Source organism: Tubulanus polymorphus, chromosome 3 (assembly GCF_964204645.1).
Source record: "Tubulanus polymorphus chromosome 3, tnTubPoly1.2, whole genome shotgun sequence".
Taxonomy (NCBI): domain Eukaryota; kingdom Metazoa; phylum Nemertea; class Palaeonemertea; order Tubulaniformes; family Tubulanidae; genus Tubulanus; species Tubulanus polymorphus.
This window is the reverse complement of record NC_134027.1, coordinates 24,661,669-24,684,924: the sequence shown is the minus strand read 5'-3', so window position 1 is coordinate 24,684,924 and position 23,256 is coordinate 24,661,669. Positions and strand designations below refer to the sequence as shown.

The 23,256-nt window shown below is 38.8% G+C and overlaps 3 protein-coding genes across 4 annotated transcripts; 2 read left to right on the top strand and 1 right to left on the bottom strand.

Annotated features, from left to right (window-relative positions):
* The first annotated feature begins 3,797 nt into the window (after positions 1–3,797).
* On the top strand, positions 3,798–5,306 carry LOC141902505 (sulfotransferase 1C2-like). Its single transcript, XM_074790270.1, has 3 exons — positions 3,798–4,019; positions 4,253–4,543; positions 4,734–5,306. The coding sequence occupies exons 1-3, from the start codon at positions 3,830–3,832 to the stop codon at positions 5,153–5,155; spliced, it is 903 nt and encodes a 300-aa protein (XP_074646371.1). The 5' UTR covers positions 3,798–3,829; the 3' UTR covers positions 5,156–5,306.
* Positions 5,307–5,974: 668 nt separating this feature from the next.
* On the top strand, positions 5,975–9,118 carry LOC141902089 (putative protein BRICK1). The gene is made up of 3 exons (XM_074789730.1): positions 5,975–6,114; positions 8,078–8,160; positions 8,536–9,118. The coding sequence occupies exons 1-3, from the start codon at positions 5,982–5,984 to the stop codon at positions 8,560–8,562; spliced, it is 243 nt and encodes an 80-aa protein (XP_074645831.1). The 5' UTR covers positions 5,975–5,981; the 3' UTR covers positions 8,563–9,118.
* A 1,564-nt stretch (positions 9,119–10,682) lies between these two features.
* LOC141901247 (PX domain-containing protein kinase-like protein) lies at positions 10,683–23,242 on the bottom strand. Of its 2 annotated transcripts, none has more exons than XM_074788361.1 (15): positions 23,141–23,242; positions 22,317–22,505; positions 21,542–21,638; positions 21,064–21,141; positions 20,392–20,465; positions 20,230–20,304; positions 19,990–20,094; positions 19,503–19,641; positions 18,857–18,981; positions 18,026–18,143; positions 17,769–17,847; positions 17,205–17,331; positions 16,987–17,067; positions 16,193–16,277; positions 10,683–13,390 (listed from the first exon to the last, which is right to left on the bottom strand). In XM_074788361.1, exons 1-15 carry the CDS (start codon positions 23,240–23,242, stop codon positions 13,164–13,166), a joined length of 1,701 nt encoding a protein of 566 aa, XP_074644462.1. In that variant the 3' UTR covers positions 10,683–13,163. The 2 variants fall into 2 exon arrangements, with proteins under 2 accessions (XP_074644462.1, XP_074644463.1); XM_074788362.1 differs by lacking the exon at positions 23,141–23,242 and adding an exon at positions 22,964–22,976.
* Between the last annotated feature and the right edge of the window lie 14 nt (positions 23,243–23,256).

The following is a 23,256-nucleotide window of genomic DNA, read 5'->3' as shown; positions in this document are numbered from 1 at the left end:
TACGCGATTATATGGGGTGATTGATGAAACGGACTGATACCATACAGTGTCTTACACTTGCTATACAGAATTCCGGTACTCATTCGCTGGAGGTCGTTTTTATACTCTCGTAGTCTATCGAGATTGATTTAGAATTCTGTAGCGATATCTTTTGCTGCGATTACTTCTTCCGGAAACATATTTCCATGGATATAGATTGCTTTTCAATTATACGACCGTTCATTATTCGCGAAACGAAGATCAGCCTTACTGCAGCGATCGCACGGGTCTATACATACGCATATGTAATTGATTATATCGTAGTCGTTGATCGAAGCGTATTTCAAACTACTAGAGAAGACTTTCCCTCAAACTATCTTTTAATTGCGACGAAATTCCATATTAGGTAAAATAAAATATGGGATTCGAACACAAACGTGATTATTACCGGTTATTTCATGACGGTTATACTTTTAAAAATTGTGAAATATCGCGGTTCGTTATTTTTCTTATCTCAAGGTCACAATCGTTGTAAACATTATTTAAAACTAAATGAAATAGACGCAGAAATTGTATATCTGATGAAAAAGCTTCTCGGGGAAACGCGATGTAACTATAACGAGTCCCATCAAACTGTCCACTTCGGTTTTAAAATCAAACCCGGCCCCGTCTCGTTCCCGGTAGACGTGTGTTTGGTTTGTAAGGGACATCAAATCAAACAAAATCAAATCGATCAAATAAATAACTGGGAAAATTCCTTATTTCTAGATAAACAAAAGAAAAGTCAATAATCTGACAGACACTTCCGGTACGTGGGATTGCCCCATAACGGATTTACGTAAACATTGAAATCGTGCACATTTAGTCAGAAAGTTGCATGAAATGAATATTGATAAATCGTGGATCTTTTGATCATAAATGTAATTGATTATCTATTGGATTTATTGAAGTGCACTACAAGTAGTTTCTACTATAAAAATCATTCGATTATTAAGATACGTTCTACGTATGTTAATCATTTCCGTCTTTTGTTTCGAAACGAAACATGGATAGAAAAATAAATGAATGAATGTAAAAAGAAAAGATACAGAGTGAAGAAAGATGCACAGTCCAGTAAATACGGGGCTTTTCATTTAAGAAATCGGCTACTCTCCCACATGTTGAAAATCGGAAAATCTTGCGAATAATTTACATAAGCGTCTTGTTGATTAGCGGCACTCGCGTATTTTTGCACAGAGATGTTTATTTAAGAAGTGGTTTTAATTAAGAACGTACGATTTTCCAACCCGAACACAATACGTTAGCACCCTCGCGTTGGCCCCCAGCCTCTGAACTAACGTGCGCGACAACAACGAATTTAGAAATCCCACCTGTAACAAACGGTACGAAGACGAATCCATTTCGATATCAGAGACGTATAAACACTTACACTTATAGAGACGTGAGTTAGTACCTTTCAGTTGAGGAGAGGCGGATGGAGCAGTGGTGTAAGTCGCTGTAAATCGGTTGCTACTGGTTACTGTCACACGCAGAGAGTGCGCGACAGTGGATACGGGTGTGAAATCACAGGGCGCGCCGCCGCCGCCCGCACCCGCGCGGCTATACGACACATGCATATGAAACAAGCGTTAATTGTCATTCAGGATCGATTTCAAAACTGATTAATGATTATCCGTCACGCCGAGGTCTCCCCGTTATTAAAACTCACTGTCGCTATTATATTAGATTCTTACGCGAGAAGCCTGTTAGGCGTTAGGTTGAAAATGAACCTTAATTTTCTCCTAATCGGCCAGGTCAATTTAGAAACCGCAAGGAAATTTGTAATCGGTTAATTTCTTTAGCTGCCGGGTATGTTATAATTAACTTGATCATGATTTTAGAAAGTAATGTACACAGTTCAGCAGGAAGGATGAAAGGTATCAATTTTTTAGCGTTGTGTTAATCCGAGTCAGAGAATCTAATAGTCGTTTCGTGGACGTGCATTTATTTAGCACCTTTCTTGTACCTTTAGTGTGAAAAATTCCCGTCCCTATCTCCCTCGTGATATATTGATTCCCTGGGGCCCAGAATTCGTCTCAAAACAGTTCTGTTGGAAGTCATCACCTGTTTCTGGCGAACGCATTTGATATTGCGATACAAATGGATAATTCTTTTCTGTATATACAAAAGTACAAATCTAATATTGTGTTGTATTATTATAAACAAGAAAATTAATTCTAATAAATTATTTGACGCCTGCGAAAAAAAATGTAGAATTTTTGGGATAAGCTAATGTGGAATTGCAAATTTGAAATTGAAGTTTTAAGAAATTTGAGGAATTATGAGATTTGGCGATTGGGTAGGTGATACGAGCCTAGGTCTTCGACTTGAGTAGTGGGTTAATCTATTTTACTGAAAATTGTCAATATTTGATAACTTGCGACCGACTTCATTCACTTTTGCCTCTAAGCTGGTCTACAACTCCATTGCCGCTCCATGGTTGAGGAAAGCAGTTCGCCTGATGTCTGCCCATCATGACTGGAGCATTTCGTGTGGCCTAGCCCGGTCGGTTTTGCTGCCACTCGATGTCCACTTAATGTCATTTAAAATAACTTGTTTATGTTATTCTGTATGAATTACGCATGTGTTTTGTATGTTGTATTTTCTTATTGTAAAATTTGTAACTTAATTGAATTTGGGAATTTTATGGATCAATAAAGAATTGAGTTGTCACCTAATACACTTGCCATCCGAGGACGCGGAGCCGTATATGACAGCTATGCTATTATAAATTGCTAATCTCATGAAACCCGCATACCCCTAATATCGGACATATTTTCTAAAACATTTGAATATTGAAATTATAATATGTTTATTCTTTATATTGACCGCTTGTAGCCGCCGATGAAATTCACGCCGGCCCTACACAGATCGTAGATAGCTTCGTCATTCCACCAGACTTCCAAATCGTGTGTACATACATCCGCCATTATGACCGAATAATCCGATTTACTTGCAATTTGGGTAATGCACAACTTGCGATTTACTCATTTCGATTTATGCCTGCCGCTTCTGATATAATCATACATCCATTAATATAACAATACGTCTTCTAGTGATACTCAATACAATATAACATTTCGACGTTCAAATAGAGCTCATTATATAATTATAATCACAGGAAGACATTCTACATCTTTGCCAATAATATTTTGCCAAATAGCTTGTATGTGTACACATATAAGCCCAACGCACACGGCAAAACATTTGTTTCGCCGAAACAGAAAACACGTTTTCACAAAACGTTTTTCGTAAAACGTTTTGCCCGCAAACGATAAAACGTTCAACGCACACGGGACGAAAAACGTTTTCGACTACACAAAACGTTTTTCGCAAATCAAGCAGTGCTTGTTTCGCGAAAAACGTTTTTCGCTCGTGAAAAACGTTTTTCGCGAGCAGAAAACGTTTTTCAGTTCGGCGTTTAGTGTTTTGCCTCCAACGCACACGGCATAGCAAAAAACATCGAAAACGTTTTTTTTTCCACGAAAACGTTTTTTCGGTGCCGTGTGCGTTGGGCTATAGACCTGTGACTTTGTACATCGATTTACGGTTGTCGTTTGTAAAATGACGCGTTCACGCACAGGAATAATCGATTCAAATTGGATCATAAAACTTTGAACCTGTTCTTTTCTTCTAACTTACACGATAATGTATATATTATTGCGACCACGGATTGCGACTGTTCGGATCTTTAGAAATCGTGTGTAATAACCTATGTTATTATGAAAACACCAAGCTGTGCGTGACACAATATATACATATACATTTAGTCATTTAGACATTTAGACTGTTTCGCTTTAGGTTCATCGTTATGTCAACTAACTGTATCGATACCGCGGATGGAAAGCAGTCCTCGACTCTGTGGCAGATTCCTGACCAATTCGAGATCGTCGAACACGGATTTATCGGTGGGCATTTCGCGCCTCCTGAAATTCTCGACAAAGTTCGCAATTGCAAAGTTTTCGATGACGATTGTTTTGTGGCCAGCTATCCGAAAACTGGTGAGTTTTAACTTCACTTTTCATCCAGTATTTCAACGTGAGAAGCTGTGTTGAAAATCGAGAATGAAGGTGAAACCATAAGCAAACTCTTAGGATAGGCAGAAGTTACAAAATTTCGTGTTTCAAACCTGAAATAGATTGTAAGGTTTTCTTTATTGTTACATACATGTATCATGATAAAGTCAAGTGAAGAACTTCCGAATCTGGCTAGCAAATCCGGTTATGTTTTACAGGGACCAATTTAACGAAAGAAACAGTGTCTTTGATTTATGGAAACGATGAAGTCGCCAGACAAAAACCACTCTTCGAAAGATGCCCTTTCATCGACTGCCCCGATTGGTTTCAATTAGCCGAGGAAATACCTAGACCCCGCATTATGCACAGCCATATGCCGTTTGACATGTTCCCGAAAGAGGCGATCGAGAGAAAGGCTAAGATTATCTACGTCATGAGAAATCCGAAAGATACTTTAGTTTCGTATTATCACTTTTACAAGTCGTGTAAAGGCTTTGGTAATTTTCCAGGTAGGGGGCCTAGACGCAGCCATTTTGCTGATAAACAGCTGGGGTCAGTGCTTAAAAGTTGGTTAAAGATAACTGGCGGATAAATGCTGCCATGTCATCCACTGGTTAGAGTTACGTAACCAGTTTTGAGCAGCTGGTCCCAGAATTATGGCCTAAACGCTGTATAAAACTAAATTCTATTCATTTTCAGGTTCGTGGGATGATTTCTTCCAACTTTTCTTGCATAAGAAAATATTCTGCGGAGATTTCTACGACCACGTTCTGGGTTGGTGGAACCAGCGACATCGCGATAACATTCTATTCCTGAAATACGAGGATATGGTCACCGACCAGAAATCAAACATCCTGAAAATCTGCGCCTTCCTCGGTAAAACTCTGTCTGTCGATAAAATCGATAATATCATTGAACAGACGAGTTTCGAAAGTATGAGAGACAATCCGATGACTAATCACAGCCACTCACCGTATCAGGACAATAGTATCTTCCCTTTTATTCGAAAAGGCAAAATCGGAGACTGGAAAAACTATTTTACAGACGAGCAATGTGGAATCATCGACAAAATTCACGAGGATCGTTTGGCTGGAACTGGTCTCAGTTTTCAGTTCGAATGATTTAAGTGGAATCTTACAGCGCGCGTGTATAGATAAATTATATATGTGTTGTATGATTATTGACATGTAAGTTTTATATGTTTCATTTCTTACGAAAATAAAATTCTATAGTGATGGACCTCGCAAACCGAATGTCCGTACGGATAACACTTGGCGGACGTGGTTCCTACAATAACAATAAGATTAGAATACCATTTTAGGGTTCACATGCTTTTATAACAAATGAAATACAGTACGGTGTCTAGATAATTGCACCATCTAGTTAGTGTCCATCAAAGAAAAAAGAAATGATAAAGGAATCGCCTTCCACGCCCAGGGCCGGTGCTGAAATGATTCCTCAGCTACAGTTTACAGAGCACACCTTAGAAAATTGTATTACTTTCCAATTATGCAATCACAAATACCGGTAATAATTTTTTCATGTAAAGAATAACAAATATATGAAACAGAAGACTTAGTGATAATTTTCCCTCGCACCTGATGATTCGGAATCAAATTCGCAACGAGGTAGTATTTTACTTTTTTTTTAAATCAAAGACTATAATAAACAATCACAATATTTTTTTATGTTGGTAAAACCCAACTAGAATATACGGAGCCCCGGAGGGGCCGGTGAGAAAATTTTCGCTCGAACGAAATCTTTTTCCGCGTTCGAACAAAATCATTTCGTTCGAACGAAAAGATTATTTCGCTCGAACGAAAAAAGAATATATCTATTTCCCACCGTATTGAGTTTGAGTGCCCGACCGACCGCCTTCGGAGGAATTCCCGGTTCCGTATGAATAGCCTTCGGAGTCATCCGCACGATGAGCCAGCACTAAACAAAATGGCGGCGCCTATGAGTACTGGAGGGAGTAGTCATATTCAACGACAAATACGTCAAGATTGGGACAACAGAGAACAAATAGAGATGATCACTTGTAACATCAAACGGATTGCTGACTTTTTGAACTCGTTTGGTAAGTTTTGAATATTCGAACTAAACGGATAATCGTTATTTTCGAGGTGACATTTCCTTCGTTGACGTTGTTGTGACAAGTGTAGTAGTCTGGGTTTAAATCGCTTACACCTCACACCAATATCACTGGGGCTGGGATACTGGATGATCTATTCTAAGCTCCAGTTCACCCCTAAACTTCAAATACGAGCCGAGTGTGACTAGAGTAGATTCTTGCATTCTAACCTATTTGTTAAAAGCTATTCTGCTGATCTCAATCACTTACTTACTACCACAGGGACTTGTCACAATTGATAGTGAATGAATAAAACCAATATCAATAACCAGGACCACTATCCCTGTATAATATAAAAAACAAGGGTGGCAACAAATTTTCAATCTGACAATGACTTCTCCACTTCAATCGACTGTAATTCCAAAAATTCTCAACCGATTCACATGAAATAAGCTTTAATACAACCTAGAAGACTTTCTGCTTCCAACGAGCCTTTCACCACCATTCTAGGACAATTATCTCACAACGAAATCACCGTTTTTTGACGAGAGATAGCTCAAATTGGAGGTGTACCGATTCTATGGTGGACAGCAAAATGGTCGTATTTTTCACTTCAAACGATGATTTCTATGTGAAATCTTAGAGATAACCCCAACAAACCATACATTTTTTTAAACTACGCGGTCATACCTGTACGCTTATCTCATTTATTTGTATAATCCACGCGATGGGTGAGCTCACAAGCTCAAAATCGAACAAATATATGAAAAAGTCACCTCGCACTATCGCGCTGGCGGCCATTAATCACGTGACGTGCAGGTTCGGGCTATGTTAATAGAACCGCGACAAGTCTACGTCTGTAGACTTGAAAAAAGGAAATATTTGCTAATAATACCACCCCTCAGACGAATGTTGCACTATATTTTCATAATACGGATATTTTATTAATTAACAGAACTTTTAATAAATTTTGTAATGTTTTTCGAAATCTCTAAGCCAATCAATGCGCGTGAAATATTTAGCTTGTTACTACGATATCACGTGATTAATGGCCGCCCAGTTGATGACAAGTTGAACGCCGTGTTCGTCCTCATTTTCGATTTTGAGCTTGTGAGCTCACCCATCGCGTGGATTATACAAATAAATGAGATTAGCGTACAGGTATGACCGCGTAGTTTAAAAAAATGTATGGTTTGTTGGGGTTATCTCTAAGATCTCACATAGAAATCATCGTTTGAATTGAAAAAAACGACCATTTTGCTGTCCACCATAGAATCGGTACACCTCCATTTTGAGCTATCTCTCGTCAAAAAAAGGTGATTTCGTTGTGAGATAATTGTCGGAGAGTGGTGGTTGTAGGCTCGTTCGAAACAGAAAGTCTTCTAGGTTGTATTAAAGCTTATTTCATGTGAATCGGTTGAGAATTTTTGGAATTACAGTCGATTGAAGTGGAGAAGTCATTGTCAGATTGAAAATTTGTTGCCACCCTTGTTATTTTATTATACAGTTGCAGGGATACTGGTACCCCCATCATTGGTCTCATCCATTATCAGTCGTGACAAGTCCCTGTGCTTACTACTAACCACCTACCATAGTTAGTTACCTAATCGTTGGTGGTAAGCTTTTAGTAATCGGATGGGCTTATACCACTTGTGGTTTGTGAAAATATCCGATCGTGAAACTAAACCACAGTCAGGTAACTGACTATACCTACCCTATAGGCCTACTAGTTTCTGTTTGTCACAGCAGATCGGGCAGATTTCCTTAAACAAATATAGGCCTACATGTGAAATGTGGACTATCAAAAATATCAAGAATTGTCATTTAGCACGTAACATGTAAGGGTTTAAAGGTGCAGGGCCCAGGGTGTGCTGTGCCCAGGCTGCAGATTGGCACTGACAACTGTATCGTTGTTACCCGCAGGTTATCTGTTGATGGATAGCTGTAACATTAAGTTGTTATTTTGTAGATATGTCGTGCAGATCGAGATTAGCGATGTTAAACGAAAAACTGACGTCGTTAGAAAGAAGAATTGAGTACATTGAAGCTCGGGTATGTTTAGTTTCAACTGAATAGTGTAATTCGGAGTTGAACTCGAAACTAAGGGGAGGGGGTTTCCCTACTTGCAAAATACTTAAAAAGATAAGATTGAAAAGTGGAAATTTGGCTGATTTGAAGGGAATTTTCTACGCCCAAATGTAAAATGGAGTTGAAAAAAAAAACATATTTTGTACGTCTTCTAATAGTACAGTGAAATTTCGTCCCAAGTGAAAAAGATTTGATAACTTTCAGTACTTAGATTACCAACAGTGAATCGGTTATAACGAACAGATTTTGTGGTCCATTGAAGTTCGCTGTAACTAGGTTCCACTGAACTTACAGTCGATGCTTTCCTCTTGTAATCAATTTGCTGTTTATCTATTCTAGGTGACAAAAGGCGAGACGCTTTCCTAGTCATCGTAGTAGCATTTATGTCGATAACAGTTTCAAAATCTCATCAAACTTCGGATGATATTTAAAATGGTGCTATGATCTATTAAGAGAGGAAATATGAAACTTTGACCGCGAGAATCCGAGAAAATGTTGCGCCGTGCGTGTTAAAAATGGTTTTAAAAAGTTTAAGTTGCTGTCAAGATTTGAAACTGATGGCTGTTAACTTTCTGAATACTACAATTGAAGAAACATCGACAATAATGCGTAAAAATTTTCAAAATGAGCGGCATTTCTATTCGATTCTATCAGCCATCTTCAAAACTGACAAGAAATCGGCTCATAGAATTGAGTCGAAACTCTAGTTTTTCTGCATGATGTAGGCTTATTCTTCGAGAATTCGACAATTACTCCTCTATGGAAACCTATCTCTGAATTTAAGTTCATTATGAACAATAGAAATTCAAATTAAAACTCAACGTAACGTTTATATATGTATATATGCTGTGAATTAATGTATAACTAAAGAATTTTGTAAATAAAATTGAATCGTCGACTTCGGTAGTCAAAGATTAAATATAGTAGATATGATTTTCTTTCAAGAGGATTTCACCCTGACAGTTTTTGGTGGGTTGGCGTGAGGAGCGCAATAGAGGAATCTGGTGTATAAATCCAAGGGGAGATTAAATAGCCGAGTTTATTTCAAATATATTCTTTATTTCGTAACGTTACAATAAAATATAGACTGAATATAGAGAAACATTATCGACATGAAATATCTTTACTTTATAATCTTGATTAGTAAAATCATCAACGCCCGATTGTACAGATGTGGATTAGCACATTCTCTAAAAACCGGATTCACCAGTAGGGTTTAGAAATGAGATGACTTGAATTGGCGCGTCAATTTACTTCGCTCGTATTCCACAATTGCGGGTTCGATTAATGGATCACTTAATTTCGGAACTCTTGAGCTAAGCCCTGTGTGTTGAATAATGGGCATAGTGCGTCTACACCGCGGTGCGGTGTATTATTCGTAACTAATATTGAACAATATTTGACAGGTGCAGCTATCTTTCAATAGAGATACAAACTAATTACTAAATAACATCAATAAACCATGATTATGCGGTTCACTAATAAAGCCTATCGCCGATTTATACATCGCACTGCGGTGTAGACAATGAAGGGGTTAACTTTACTCGAGACCTGAAATGCGGTCAAGTTGGGGTGATGAATATGCCGATTAATCCAACGGCTTAAGGCCCGAACACGCTATGCGATTTTATTCGCACAGCGTCTGCGATTACAGATTTCGCAGCGAAATTCGCGTAGTGTGTTCGGTCGGCTGCAGGCGATTTTCGCGTGCGATCCGTCGCATGCGAAAATCGCACCGATCAAACATGTTTGATATTTTCGCACAGTGTGTCCGTGAGATACGAATTTCGCCGCGAACCACTCGAAATCGAACCAATCAATGACCAGCAACAACATCCACAATTTTAAGTTTGCTGGACGCAGCCATCTGTTTGATCACAAATAGCGATCTATTTGTGCGATAAATCGCATAGTGTGTTCGGGGCTTTAAGTGACGTGACATCTTAAACAGGTTTGTATTACAGTGAAAGTGAACGCATTTAGAATAAAGAGAAGTTGTGTGGAACCTGGGTCCAGAAAAGAGAGTTTAAATTAATTTCGACTCACACAGGGTTAAAATTCATATACAACTGTCAAATCGGAGCCTAGGGCCCGCTTTCATCGGACCCAGAAACGGGACCCAGTCGATCTGTATCGACGAGAAGATGATGAAAAAACGTGTACAAATTAATCGTAATTAGGAACAGTTTAACACTCATACACTGGATAAACTTTGATACTCACAAGAGCAAGCTTTCACCTACATTCTGTAGGCATCGTCAGGCTTAATGTGACGTCATCAGATTTGCTCTACCCCCTGGATGGAATAACATCCTTAAGGCAGCAGATGGCGCGCGGGAGCCTTCACAGACCAGCTGACGAGATCCGGCTGTGACGTCACATCAACATCTGATGACGTCACATTAAGCCTGACGATGCCTACAGAATGTAGGTGAAAGCTTGCTCTTGTGAGTATCAAAGTTTATCCAGTGTATGAGTGTTAAACTGTTCCTAATTTGGATATTCCTGGATAGTAAAGAATGTTTAATGGTAAATTAATCGTAAATATATTTCTGACCGGAAATTTTCGTCAGTCGTAACAAACATAGAATATGAAGTACTGATTAAAGTACTAATACGTAATTCGATTAAATACATTGTAATATGGAATGAAAGAATACAGTGTTTCGAACACCACAGGCCTCGCTCGACCCAGTCCTACACAGTCATAGTTATGTTTGACTTCTAAGAGTTAAAATTAGTTCATTTTTCAATATTTTAACCATCCCCAAACTTAAGCTACACTGAAACTAGGTCCTACGCTCAGTTTCACGAAAAAAGTTTTAGGTTTTACCTATTTCATATTTGAGGAAAACAATTCTTCAAACTTGACCGTTTTAAGATTAAAACTTTTTCATGAAACTGCACCCATTTCTATGGGGTATTTCAGGAAGAAACACTGGAAAAGCTCTGTTAATTCCACATAAAAGTTACCAGTTTCGCAGGTATCAATTTCAACGCTTCAGGGATAAAACATTGGACAGTAATGGACACAACATAGTTTGTAGAAAGTATACTTAATATCCGAATAAAGCGTGTCTGACTAATATAAACTGCCAGCTAGAAAAAAACCACAACTCTTAGATTTAAAATGATACCCACACTACACAAATGGGCCCAGGGTCAGTTTCACAGGATACCTCCCATTGAACCAGTCTCACGAATTGAATATTCGGTTCCCAGATCGGTTAGAGGCCTGGTGTTCTTCTCCCATACGGCTAAGCTGCTTATATACCATATGGGGTGAGGTAGTCAAATACAATAAACCAACTAATTCAAAATTGGACTCAAATGTGAAAACACCACGCCCAGATCTAATCATGAACCACTTGCAATATACTCTACTGGTTGCCTTGAACCTCACGAGGCTCGTCGAAGCGATTATGGGTCATCTGAGCAATAATCTCGAGCAACCAAAGTCTACTGGCACTACATATAATTTGCACATAGCACAGGGGTTTGTTTTCTAGACCAGTTTTAACTCAGAATTGAGTTTAGCTTTCGAATCTTATGTTCTAGCGCTGGAGATAATTAAAGTTCCACCCCCAGAGTGTTGAATAACAGGCATACTGCTAAAATGTATCTACTCTGCGGCGCGGTGATATATATTTCATTATGCTTGACAGATGCTGCCATATTTCACTTAAAAGTTTAACTAATCAATAATCAAATCGATACACCGTGGTGCGGTGTATTAGTTTAGTCCATCACTGATTTATACACGGCACTGCACTGAAAGGGGTAACAGAGCTCAAATCAAAACTTGCCCTGGCCCGTTTAGTATATGGTACGTACTATCTCAATACCAGCCAGGATCATCTAATAATACTTAAACAATGATATCATATAACGCAATACATCGTAACAAGCAGGTTGTTTTTTCAAAACCTGTAATCTAGGCCTCGTAAACAATTAAGTATGGCTGTGCAAACAAAATGGAAAATCCGTCTTACAAAACCAGACCAATTAAAAAATTAGCTTAGAGCCATATACATTCTTTATAGCACAATAAGGTTAAAGATAGTTGTATGTATTCTTAATGAAAACAGCAAGAGACATTTTGGTCGTTATAAGAAATCAAAATTACTCGATGTATTATGTTATGATCATCAATTAATATCAGTCAATACAATGATATATACCGTTAAACTCGGTTAAGACGTCATGTTGCTTAAATGTCTCAAATTTTGAATCCCAATTTCGTATTTTCGCAATGAGTTATCTAAGCACAAGTCATCATTTGGATAAGTCATCAACATCGTACCAACTATGACGACTTAACCGACTTTAAGTGTGTACCATATTTTATAAAATATATACTCGAAGTCCAAATACCATTGAATGCAATGTCTTAGAACCGCTTCAATTAATCAATCAATTACCATTGTCTGACTTGAACAATGGCTGAAATAAAACACAAATCACTGCTTCCTAATTGATTTCGGAAGATGACAAGCAGTTTTACACTGTTTTGAAACATTCTGTGTTGGTCGTAAATACAATTTGGTAAATATCATTTGTTCGACATATACTTAACCATTATAGCATTAACCCTACTATACGGTGCGTTGGATCCTTCGGTAAGTAAGGCCCTTTTTGGGAAAGAATTATCTACAGCTACAACTCACTTCATTCCGATGACTATAGACTGCCTGTGTTTCTTTGAATTGAGCAAAATCCAAATTATGAGTTAACATGATTGAATGGACAAAATATTTCATCAGAAATTAAAGGAAAATCAGAATCGGTAAATCAGAATTAATCGAGTTCTATTGTACTTTCTCAATCGATTTTTGCGTTCGAAATTGAATACGAGCAACGATCGCGCGATGTATTATTTCACTCGTTTTGACGGCACGTTTAGAATCTAGAAATATTTTTCGAATGTCGTTTGGAAATATAGGTCTAAATTCGAACGTTAGTTGGAATCATATTCTCGGAGCGCTCTTATCGACGGTCACCGCTTTTTTCAAACCGGATTTGCTGAAGCCGCTGATCGACGACAGAAGTTGATGCCTACCACCCCCGCTGACGGGTGGTGGACTGGTCGGTGTAGTTGGCGCGGGTGGAGGCGGTACCGGTGCCGCAGGTGTAGCGGGTGGTGGAGGAGGTGGAGTCGGTATTCCGCCGCTGGAGGTCGGCGATGGCGCAGAATCTGAAAATAGATAAAATTTGCTTTGAACATTGACTCCCCAGGAACACTGAGGGCGCAATTATACAATCAAACATTGAGGAAAATGGTTTTTCTCCCGGGCCTGGTATTATAAATCAGTTCAATCTAAATTCATAAATCAGTTCTCATTTGAACAGTCACCAGGGAACCAAATACATGCAGCTAAACCACCAGATGTTGAACCAGCAGTCAATTCCAGGAAAAAAGAAACATCGATTTTAAGAGGCTGGCCATTTATAATCGTTCATTTCTAAACAGAGAGAACCATTTTGCCAATTTTCTAATCGTCTTATCCGAGAAATTTGAGAGTTGAGAAAAACAAGAAACAGAAAAGAACGGACGATGCACGTACTACATTCATTCACACAGAAACTCAAACTGAAATACAACACAAAATCATACAGATATTAGGCGTATTGAAATAATGAATCTGAATCGCTGTACATATCCACCCAACCTTCATAGAAATTAAGCTCAGACAAAGATTTATTAACGCTCTCACAGGTAGAGTATGCTGCCTATGGCATGTGAGGGTAGTTACGTGGGTTATTAATGATATAACGAACTACTTTACGGCCATTTAAGCGAAATTTTGTCCGAGCCTAAATCTGTATCTATCTCTGTCTACATGCAGGCATCAATCAGCAGCCTGATACCTGTTCCCACTCAGCGAGGATCCTGCAGCCCCTCAGCAAGGAACCTACAGCCCCTCAGCCAGGGACCTGCACACCCTCAGCCAGGAACCTGTACTCCCTCAGCCAGAAACCTGTACCCCCTCAGCGAGGAACTGCACCCCCTCAGCCAGGAACCTGTACCCCCTCAGCGAGGAACCTGCATGCCCTCAGCCAGGAACCTGTACCTGAGACATTCAATACTTTATCACCATTGTTCCAAATCTATGATCAGACTTGTATCCATGTTGTATAAATGGGAACCTGCAATGCCAGCTATCCCACCAGATGCCGAGCAGTAGGCCATCCGTTATCAAAATTAGTTCATTTTCGATGAATTTTGAACTGGATCTTTTAGGAATCCTTGATTGCTACAGTAGCCCTGCGGGTACCCCAGTGAAAATGAATTAGGGACAAGACCCAACTGGTTGTAGTGGCCGTTTGTTGAGGGTTGGTTTCAGGACGGATGGCTGCAGTTTGATACCCGTGTTACACCGAGACAGGTAAGCAGAGAAGCCGAGCGCCGAATTCTGAATGAAAAATAAAATTTCTTTCCATATTTCAAACCGCTACTACAAATAGACTAGACTCCACCCCACTCAGTAAAGTTTGACAATTCAGATCAAATATGCGTGGGGGCTGATAAGGGCCACAAGCATTATTTTTCATACGACCTCGAATGTGGAAAAACGCAAAACAAAACTTATAGAGCACATCCTATACCCTGAGTTGGTATGAAATAATATAAAGTACAGGTTTGCGTAATTCAGAAGACTCTGACAGTAGAACCTGTCTCCTACTGAATTTGTTCTGGTAAAATTCTATCCAGAGTTGGTGTCAAATATTGAGTAAGAGTTTGAGAAATACAGTCGACCCTATCTCTTACTGCGGTTAAAATTGAGATTTCTACTCTGGGCAGACTCTAGGCAAAATTCTACTCTGAGTTGGTGTCAGAGTTTGTGAAATACAGCAAACTCTGCCTCTTTCTCAGATAGAATTTTACCCCGGAGTCGGGCGAGTAAACCCGGAGTAAACCGTACTGAGGCGAGCGGTTCGCTTATAGCGGAAATCTGTTTCAATAGCGATCGAAAAATCCATACGTACAGTTATATATTCAAATACGGTACTGAGCAGATTTTTATCCTGAGAGAAATAAACAAACAAAATTAAATCCAGATAATAAATCAGCAGCTGAAATCTTCGTTTAAAAAATACGGCGCGATCCTTAGAACCATGTAGTCTAATCCTTAATCCAGTCAGGCTCGTCCTGTGACCGAGCCAAATTTGACCCGACAGGGGCGGGTACAGAGGCCAATTTCGAAGGACTTATCATATCCCAAAAGGAGACTTTCATGTCTGAAAACGCAATATCAGGCGTACACCAGCACTGAAATTAACCAATTATCTTTGTTGACAAAACGAAAAAAGTTTTACAGACTTGTACAAGTCTCGTACGTGCCCCTTGATCCGCCCCTGCCTGGGTCTGGTCTGCTCTGGTCCAGTTTGACCAAACCGGCTTAAAAGCTTTGACCCGATTACTGATAATAGTGCGTAATACATATATACATCGTGTACATAGATATATCATAATATTAAAATGTTACGACAAATACACGAAATACGAACACGAAGATCTTACATAAAGTGGCAGGAGAGGTCGACAGGAGGTCAAGATTTATTGGCTGCAAGAAAAGTGAAGCAGATGGATGAAAAAACGTGCTCCAGGGGCGCCGGTGCCAATGACTGAACCCGAGCCGTAACCTAATTCAGGTCATAAGCATCTACGACCACAAAAGACCATCTTCTAGCTTAAATGAAACTAGATCCTAGACTAGTCTAAGCTCATCTAGGTTCTATAATCAATCCAACAACTTAAGACCAGTCTAAGCTTATTTTTAGTGCTTTAGCCTACAACTTGAAACCAGTCTCAAGATGTATTCGTAAGCCGATTCTTAATCTTACTGCAATGGAACCAGGCAGACCCTGGTTCTTACCAACCCGGAAGCCTCAGAAAGTCACAATATCTACGCTACGCTAAAAGTGATCAGTTATATAGTGAAATAGATCGGCGAAAATTTTGAGTAAAGATTCGAGTAAATATTTCGATACTTACTTTGTGTCGGTGAAACGGGTGTCGAAGGGGGACTAGTAGACGACGTCGTACCGTTATTATTCTCGGGGATATTGTTCATCGACGACTGAAAATTGACAGAAACAAGAAAAACTATGAATTTCATTCATCGATACTCATTCTATCCTACAATATCTACTTGGTTCACACTGTATTCTATTTCGTCATTCACAAATTTGAGGAATTTTCGAGAAAATATCAAAATTCAAATAGATTTACAGCAGTAAATATCGGAGCCGCGTTTCATAGATGCGGGGACAAAATAATCCCTAGGAACCTTCTCAAATTTTCATTATAACCATGGTTTTTCTATTATGGTGGTTGTGGCTCAAGTCAAGGATTTACCCCTGCTGGTAACTTCGATACGTGGTCTAGCAATCCGGGCCCAGCTTTTTACAAGACAGTTAAATGAAGTGAATGATTTTGTGAACACTATCTGCTGCCAGTTTTACAGAAATGACATTTTTACTATTTGGTGGTTGGTCGTCACTCAGGTTGAGGATTTACCATTAGGGGTAACTTTGGTATCAAGGGTCCAGTTCCACAGTAAAGATTTGACTTCGAGTTAACTCATTGAATATGAACTAACTTTAACTCAAGAGTTAACTCTTAACTCACAACTGTGGAACTGGGTCCTGCGTATGAAACTTAGTCCATGTATTCTACGAACTCAATGTCTATGATAATTTGGTGATTAGGCAACGGATTATTGTTGCAGATAGGAATAAATTAGACTTGAAGTTTCAACATGAAACCGATAACGAAATTCTTCTCACCCGTTTACTCTTTCTTTTCTTCTTCTTTTCTTCCTGTTTGTGAAAGGCTTCGGCTTTCGAGCGTCTCCTCACTTGACTCACCTGGATTCGAAAAAATACGAACATACATTCTACAATTAATCGTCGGGCGAAAGGCAATGTTCGATGCTACTGCGGCAAGCGAGGATCAAGCCACGTTGTTCTCTATTTCAAGTCTTCCTCTATCTAAAAATTCTTACCAACTTCTGGTCATCTTTCAGACGTTTTTCCAGCGAGTCCTTCGCCGTTTTGATCACTTCTTTCAATTTGGTCGGTATTTTCATCACCGGTTTATCGGTGGCGGGTAAAACAACGTCGCCGAAAAACCTACAAACAAATCCATCATGTTAAAGTCTGGACAAACAATAATCGGAAGAGTACCGAAAAAGTACCAGAAATGTTTGGGTGCAGAGTCCACACTACGGATAGATACCGGCATTAACCCTTTCAGTGCTGGCTAATCAATACCCTATAGTGCTGAAGATAATTTGAAAATTCTGAAAAATTCCACCCTAGTGTGTTGAATAACGGGAATAGCACTATACTGCGTCTACACCGTGGTGCGGTGTATCGTTAGTTACTAATATTTCACCATGTTTGACATCTATGCTGCCATCTTTCAGGAGAGATAATTAGTAATTCCTAATTTCATCAATAAACCGCAGTGTGGTGTACTAGCAAAATCCATCACCGATTCATACACCGCACTGCGGTGTAGATGCACTGAAAGGGTTAAACCTTAGTTATGAACAATATCAACGTACGGTAATTCTAACAGTTCAGCTACGGTAGGTAAACCATTTTTACAAGCCTCCGTTGAAAGGATGGATTCCAGAACTGTTCCTGTAATGACAGAATATCGGTAGAAATAGTTCTCATGGAATGAGTTATAATTTAGCGAAATGAAACCAAATCGAGAGAAATTTTTTAAAGAACCCAAACGTCTGCGTAATTGAGAGGGAATTCATTCAGCGGTTGAAATTTTATGCATCGAATATTTGAACTTCGGATTTCGACTCACGTAAGCCAGGCGGACACATCGGCGGGAACGTCTCGCACGACGCCGTATAGAACGGTTCTCCGCACGCCATTTCATACAAAACACGACCGAAATTATACACATCCATACTCTCCATACTCTATAACACAATGCACAATAATTAGAGGTTTAGAGGCAGATAAAAATGCAAGAAGGAATTAGTAGTTGAAACGCTGTCTACTGTTAACACTTTCAGTGATGACCTATCCCTAGGGTGAACTCTTTTATCAGATCGGGAGAATTCGTTTGCCTCCAATTGCACTCTTTTATTGGTCACATGACTTTTTAGAGAGTCCGAAACCTCCTTTCTGTCGAGGTGGTGTGATTCGGATTTTGTGTGGAGCCAACCGGAGATTTCGGATGGAGACTTCGGAGGTCATAAAAGAGTACGCCCCTAATCTGCTGGAGATGATTTGAAATTGAGTATAATCAATTCTAGTGCGTTGTATAACGGGCATACTGCTATACTCTGCATCTACCCCACAGTGCGATGTATTGTTAGTAATTGACGTAAAAGATTTTCAAAATGTTTGATCATTATAACTACGCAATTGATAACTAAATCAATACACCACCGTGCGGTGTATTAGTTTAAGTCCATTGCTGATTTTTCTATACACCGCACTGCTCATTGAAAAGAGACCATCATGAAAATTTTCAAATTAACTAATTTTCACTCTTCTTAAGAATGAAAATTAACACACATGCTGCTGAAAGGCTTTTTAATGCCAAGCCAAAAGCAATGTTTAAATAATGTGACCAGGGAATAACAAGTGTCAAGGATATTTCAGTAGTATTAAGGTAAAAACTTACTTGTATTTTTTTGAATTGTGTAATAAACTGTCTGTAATAAGGAGGCACACCTAAACACCAGTTCTCAATATCCAGTAATTTACATTGATTCTGCTCTACGATTATATTAGCACTGTGCAGATGACCTTAAACGAAAGAAAAAAAGATCTTCCGTAAATATCCGACTTTCAAAGTTTTTATTACTTCAGGGTCCAGTTCCACGGTTCTGAGTTAAGATATAACACTCCGAGTTAATTCATTGAAAATGAACTAACTTAACTCACAGTTAACTGTATTCACAACTGTGGAACTGGGTCCAGTATCACACTTGTGAATTGAAAACAAACTCATTTCAAATAAATTCGTTTTCAAACTGTTGTTTTTTTTTTCTAGAGTAGACCTGGGTTCTGGTGACCGATACCAGCAGTTAATTTCCAGGACAATAATTGCCCCCCATTTTTTACAATGGCTCGTCAAAAAAGTTCATTTACCTAATCAAAGGAAACCGAAGAATAAGTTTACGTGCAATAGTAAGTGATCTGTTACTTCAGCAGATCTGAGTTCAAGTTAAGCTTAAAACGGTGAAGTTTGAATTAAGCTAGAAAACGGGGGGGGGGGGGGGCAGTTGTCCTGACATCATCGCAGAGCCGTCAAATATTTCACTTACCATAAGGTAAACCTTTTTGATGTAGGAATTTCAAGGCTTCTAAAATCTGCTTACCGAAACACCGGATATTGTTCAAAGACAGAAAACCGTAATGTTTCAACTGGCCGTATTTTTTCAAGCACGGCAACTTCGGTTTAGCCTGGAAAATAAGAGCGCGATATTAGCATTATCGTTACGTACGCAGTTCCATAGTTTTTAAATGAATAAGATTCGACTCTTGTTATTACTATTATTATTATTTTTATTATTATTATTATTATTATTATTATTATTATTATTATCATTATTATTACCGGGTATTATTATTTTGTCCTTAATAATTGTAATATTCTTTTTTTTTCTACATAGCGGTTTTTCAATGTTAAATATTTATAACTTTGCTATTAATGTCAATTTTGACTTTAGCAAAATAACTTATTGTAAAATTTTCCCTGAAATAAAGCTATATATTAAAAAAAAAAGAAATTCAACTCTTGAAAATACGTACTTTACAAATCAAATCTCGTAAAGTTCCGTTCTCGTGGAATTTCCTAATAGTAAATGCACCGGATTCCGTAGAGGCAGCTAACACCACAGGATGAATGTATGGATGCTAAAATTAGAACCGAAAAAAAAACTTTCAACTTTTTCCATCTCCACTTCGAGATCCGAGCAAGCAATGGCGCTTAGTTTACTCTTTCATTTCAAACGGAAGCAACTTCTTCGAAATTCATGCACATATAGATACCTGAATGGTTGGCAGTATTTTCATTATTTGAGACATTTCTTTTTCGGGAATAAACGCGTCTGGACCGTAATCGCACTACAAAGATATTGTTTCAAAAAACTACTGGCATCAGCGCCAAACTAAAATTCGATCAGTTGTTGTTTTGGAAAATATTTGACTTACCCACGATAAAACGTGTTGGGCTTTCGGGCAGTCGATTTGTTTGACGAGAAAGTACGTTTTTCGTAATCTCCAACCTGGAATTACAGAGTTGTAAATATCAACAGCTTTAAATAAACAGTTCAGTTGAAGCAAAAATTACTTAGCTGGATCTAGTTTGACAGTTGTGTTTGGGTTAAGTCATTACTTAAAATCAGTCTGTTTCCAATGTTACTTTTTGTTATCTTAAATTAGGGATTGTCCAATTTTGATTGGGTAGATTTGATTTGATTTGTTGTACATCACAAACCCACCAAACTGCCGGGAGTGAAACAGGGGATCTAGTGTCTTTAAATTTCAATCAACTTATACAGGGTGGCCAATTTTATTTGACTTGTTTCTTCTCTCCTTGACTTGATCCGCTACAAATCCAATCAATTAACACTCACAGTCAAATATGTAAACATAGAAAATGTTTGATCATATGCGCAATCTAGCAATCTCGACATAATCCCCTGACTTATCCCTGATTCTAAGCTCTTTTACAAAATTCCCAGACTTCGTAAAAGAAAAGAAAATTCCTTGACTTTTTCCCTGATTTCCAGGTATGTGGCCACCCTGTTATAACTGCAGGTTTCTGATTTTCGGCTAAAATTGTATCCTTTTGTGCGCTGGGGAATGAGAGTTAAACAATACCTATATCAGTCAACGGTTCGACGACTTCCCACGTCGGTTCTGAACGGAATATCATCGCTACGTGCTGTAAGGCCGTTTCTACAAAACAAGAAATTCAACAGTGAACTAGGAGATTTGATGAAACGAAGCTAAAAATACTATCGCTTATGACCCAGTTCCTCAGTTCTTGGATAACATTTGATGCTAGAGTCAAAACATTGAAAATGAACTTAACCCTACAGCACTCAGAAATTTCATCATTATTTAGCGTTATTTTGTTGTAAAAACACTTTGATGAGGTCGGCCATCAAAATTTTGGATGTCCAGTTTATCTAGCAGATGAAAAATGAGTCAGGGCGAAGTTTGGATGATTATGACTTGAGGAATAATGGGCAGGGGGGATTTTGGCGGCTTGTGGGCTAAGAGGTTAACAGAGAACCGTGGAACTGAATCCCGAGTACGATAAGTGACATTTCAATCGACTAATTACTATTCATACCCTGGAAATTAGTCGTATAGTTTTGTGGATCGAAGAAACGTTTCACGGCGTGACACGACGCCAGCAGCGGGTACGATAAAACAACATTCAGATACGCCTGAAAATATAACATAGAAACAAGTGAAATTCTGACAGATCTGCGAACGCAGCATCACAACTCAGGTTCAACAGTATTAATTAGGCCTACATGGTCAAAATAAGTTCATTTTCAATGAAATTTCAACTAGAATCAACTAGACTATAGACAACCGACTAGATAAACAGATCAGAGATCACTATTCCCTCATATTTCCCAAAACCCTTGACCAAAAATTTCCCGATTGGGCCCTAAGACAACCTCAGTAGGGGCTGATTCTTCACAAGAAGTTCCTTGTGCCACTCATCATCGAGACAAACAAGACACCACAAATTCAAATTCACAATTTTTTCAAGAGTCAGAATTCCCCGATGAATAAGTCTCGAACCACCGGATCTCCCTGATCTTTAAGAACCCTGTTAATCTATAACTGGTCATCGCAACATATATCGGTACCCTTTTGAATTTGATGGGTATAGTTAAATCTTCGATTTTAAGTTCGAAGAAAAAACCCACTGCAGCCTAAAGAAAAAACTAAATGCTCATTTAGTTCTTTCTTTCTTTACATTGTGGGTTATTACTACAAATAACATCAGCCAGTCATTTGCCGATGGAAATAAGTAAATGTTTGAAATCTGGAATTGCAAATGACCGCCACATTTGACCGAATTTTCCAGTCCTCCGCCGACCACCACGTACCTGCAGACCGATTTGTCGTTCGGCGATGAATTCGCGGTCCATGTTACCGAACATCTTTTTCGGGGGTAGATCGAGGTCGTACCCGGCGATACGTAGCACCGAGTCTAACGCGGTGAAATCGCTGTATCGTTTCGTAACCGTCCATGAGTTCTCCGTCACCGGGCCGCGATGTACTTTTATCATATATTCCTAGGAAGAATTCATTGAAAATCAAAATCCAAATTCAAAAATACCCACAGCATAATCTACCAGCTGTCAGTGAGACTAAGAGACTGCGAATGTTTATGGGTCTCCAAATTCAAGCCTATATCGGATGGCCTAAGTATTATTATTTATTAGTAGAAATCTGAGCACCAAATATAGAGAAATACTAGCAACTAATGATACACCGGTAATTAACGATAGCACTAAAGCTATATGCCAATTATTTAACATACTGGGGTGGAATCTTTTCAAATTATTCCATTTTTGGGTATTAGGCCTAATTAGTCAAGTCTGAAACTGAACACATGCTGAAAGAAAAATAATTTGAAGCCAGTGGCGAGCGCCTGCCAGCATTACTTTTTTCAACATTTCCCTTGTTCTGACAATTGTTAACTCAGATGTTGGTAAAACCAACCACCCCATTATAAAAGCAGGTTACTCACAACCCCTCTCACTCTTGGTCTGATTCCCATGCAATAAATATTGATTGAAATTTGTGTATTGAATTTGCGACGACGCGAAAACGAAAGTAGCTGAACGGAATGAATTGACGCTTTATCCAGAAATGAATCCACATCGATTCAAATCCGATCGGATACAACAGTAATTATCCACATTACCGTGTGGTCTTTAACATACTGCGCCGTTTCGATAGTACATGACAGCGCAATCGTGTCGTCTATTAACGTCTTCGACGATCTTTTCGATTCGAAGACGGCCATTTTGTTTTGTTCTC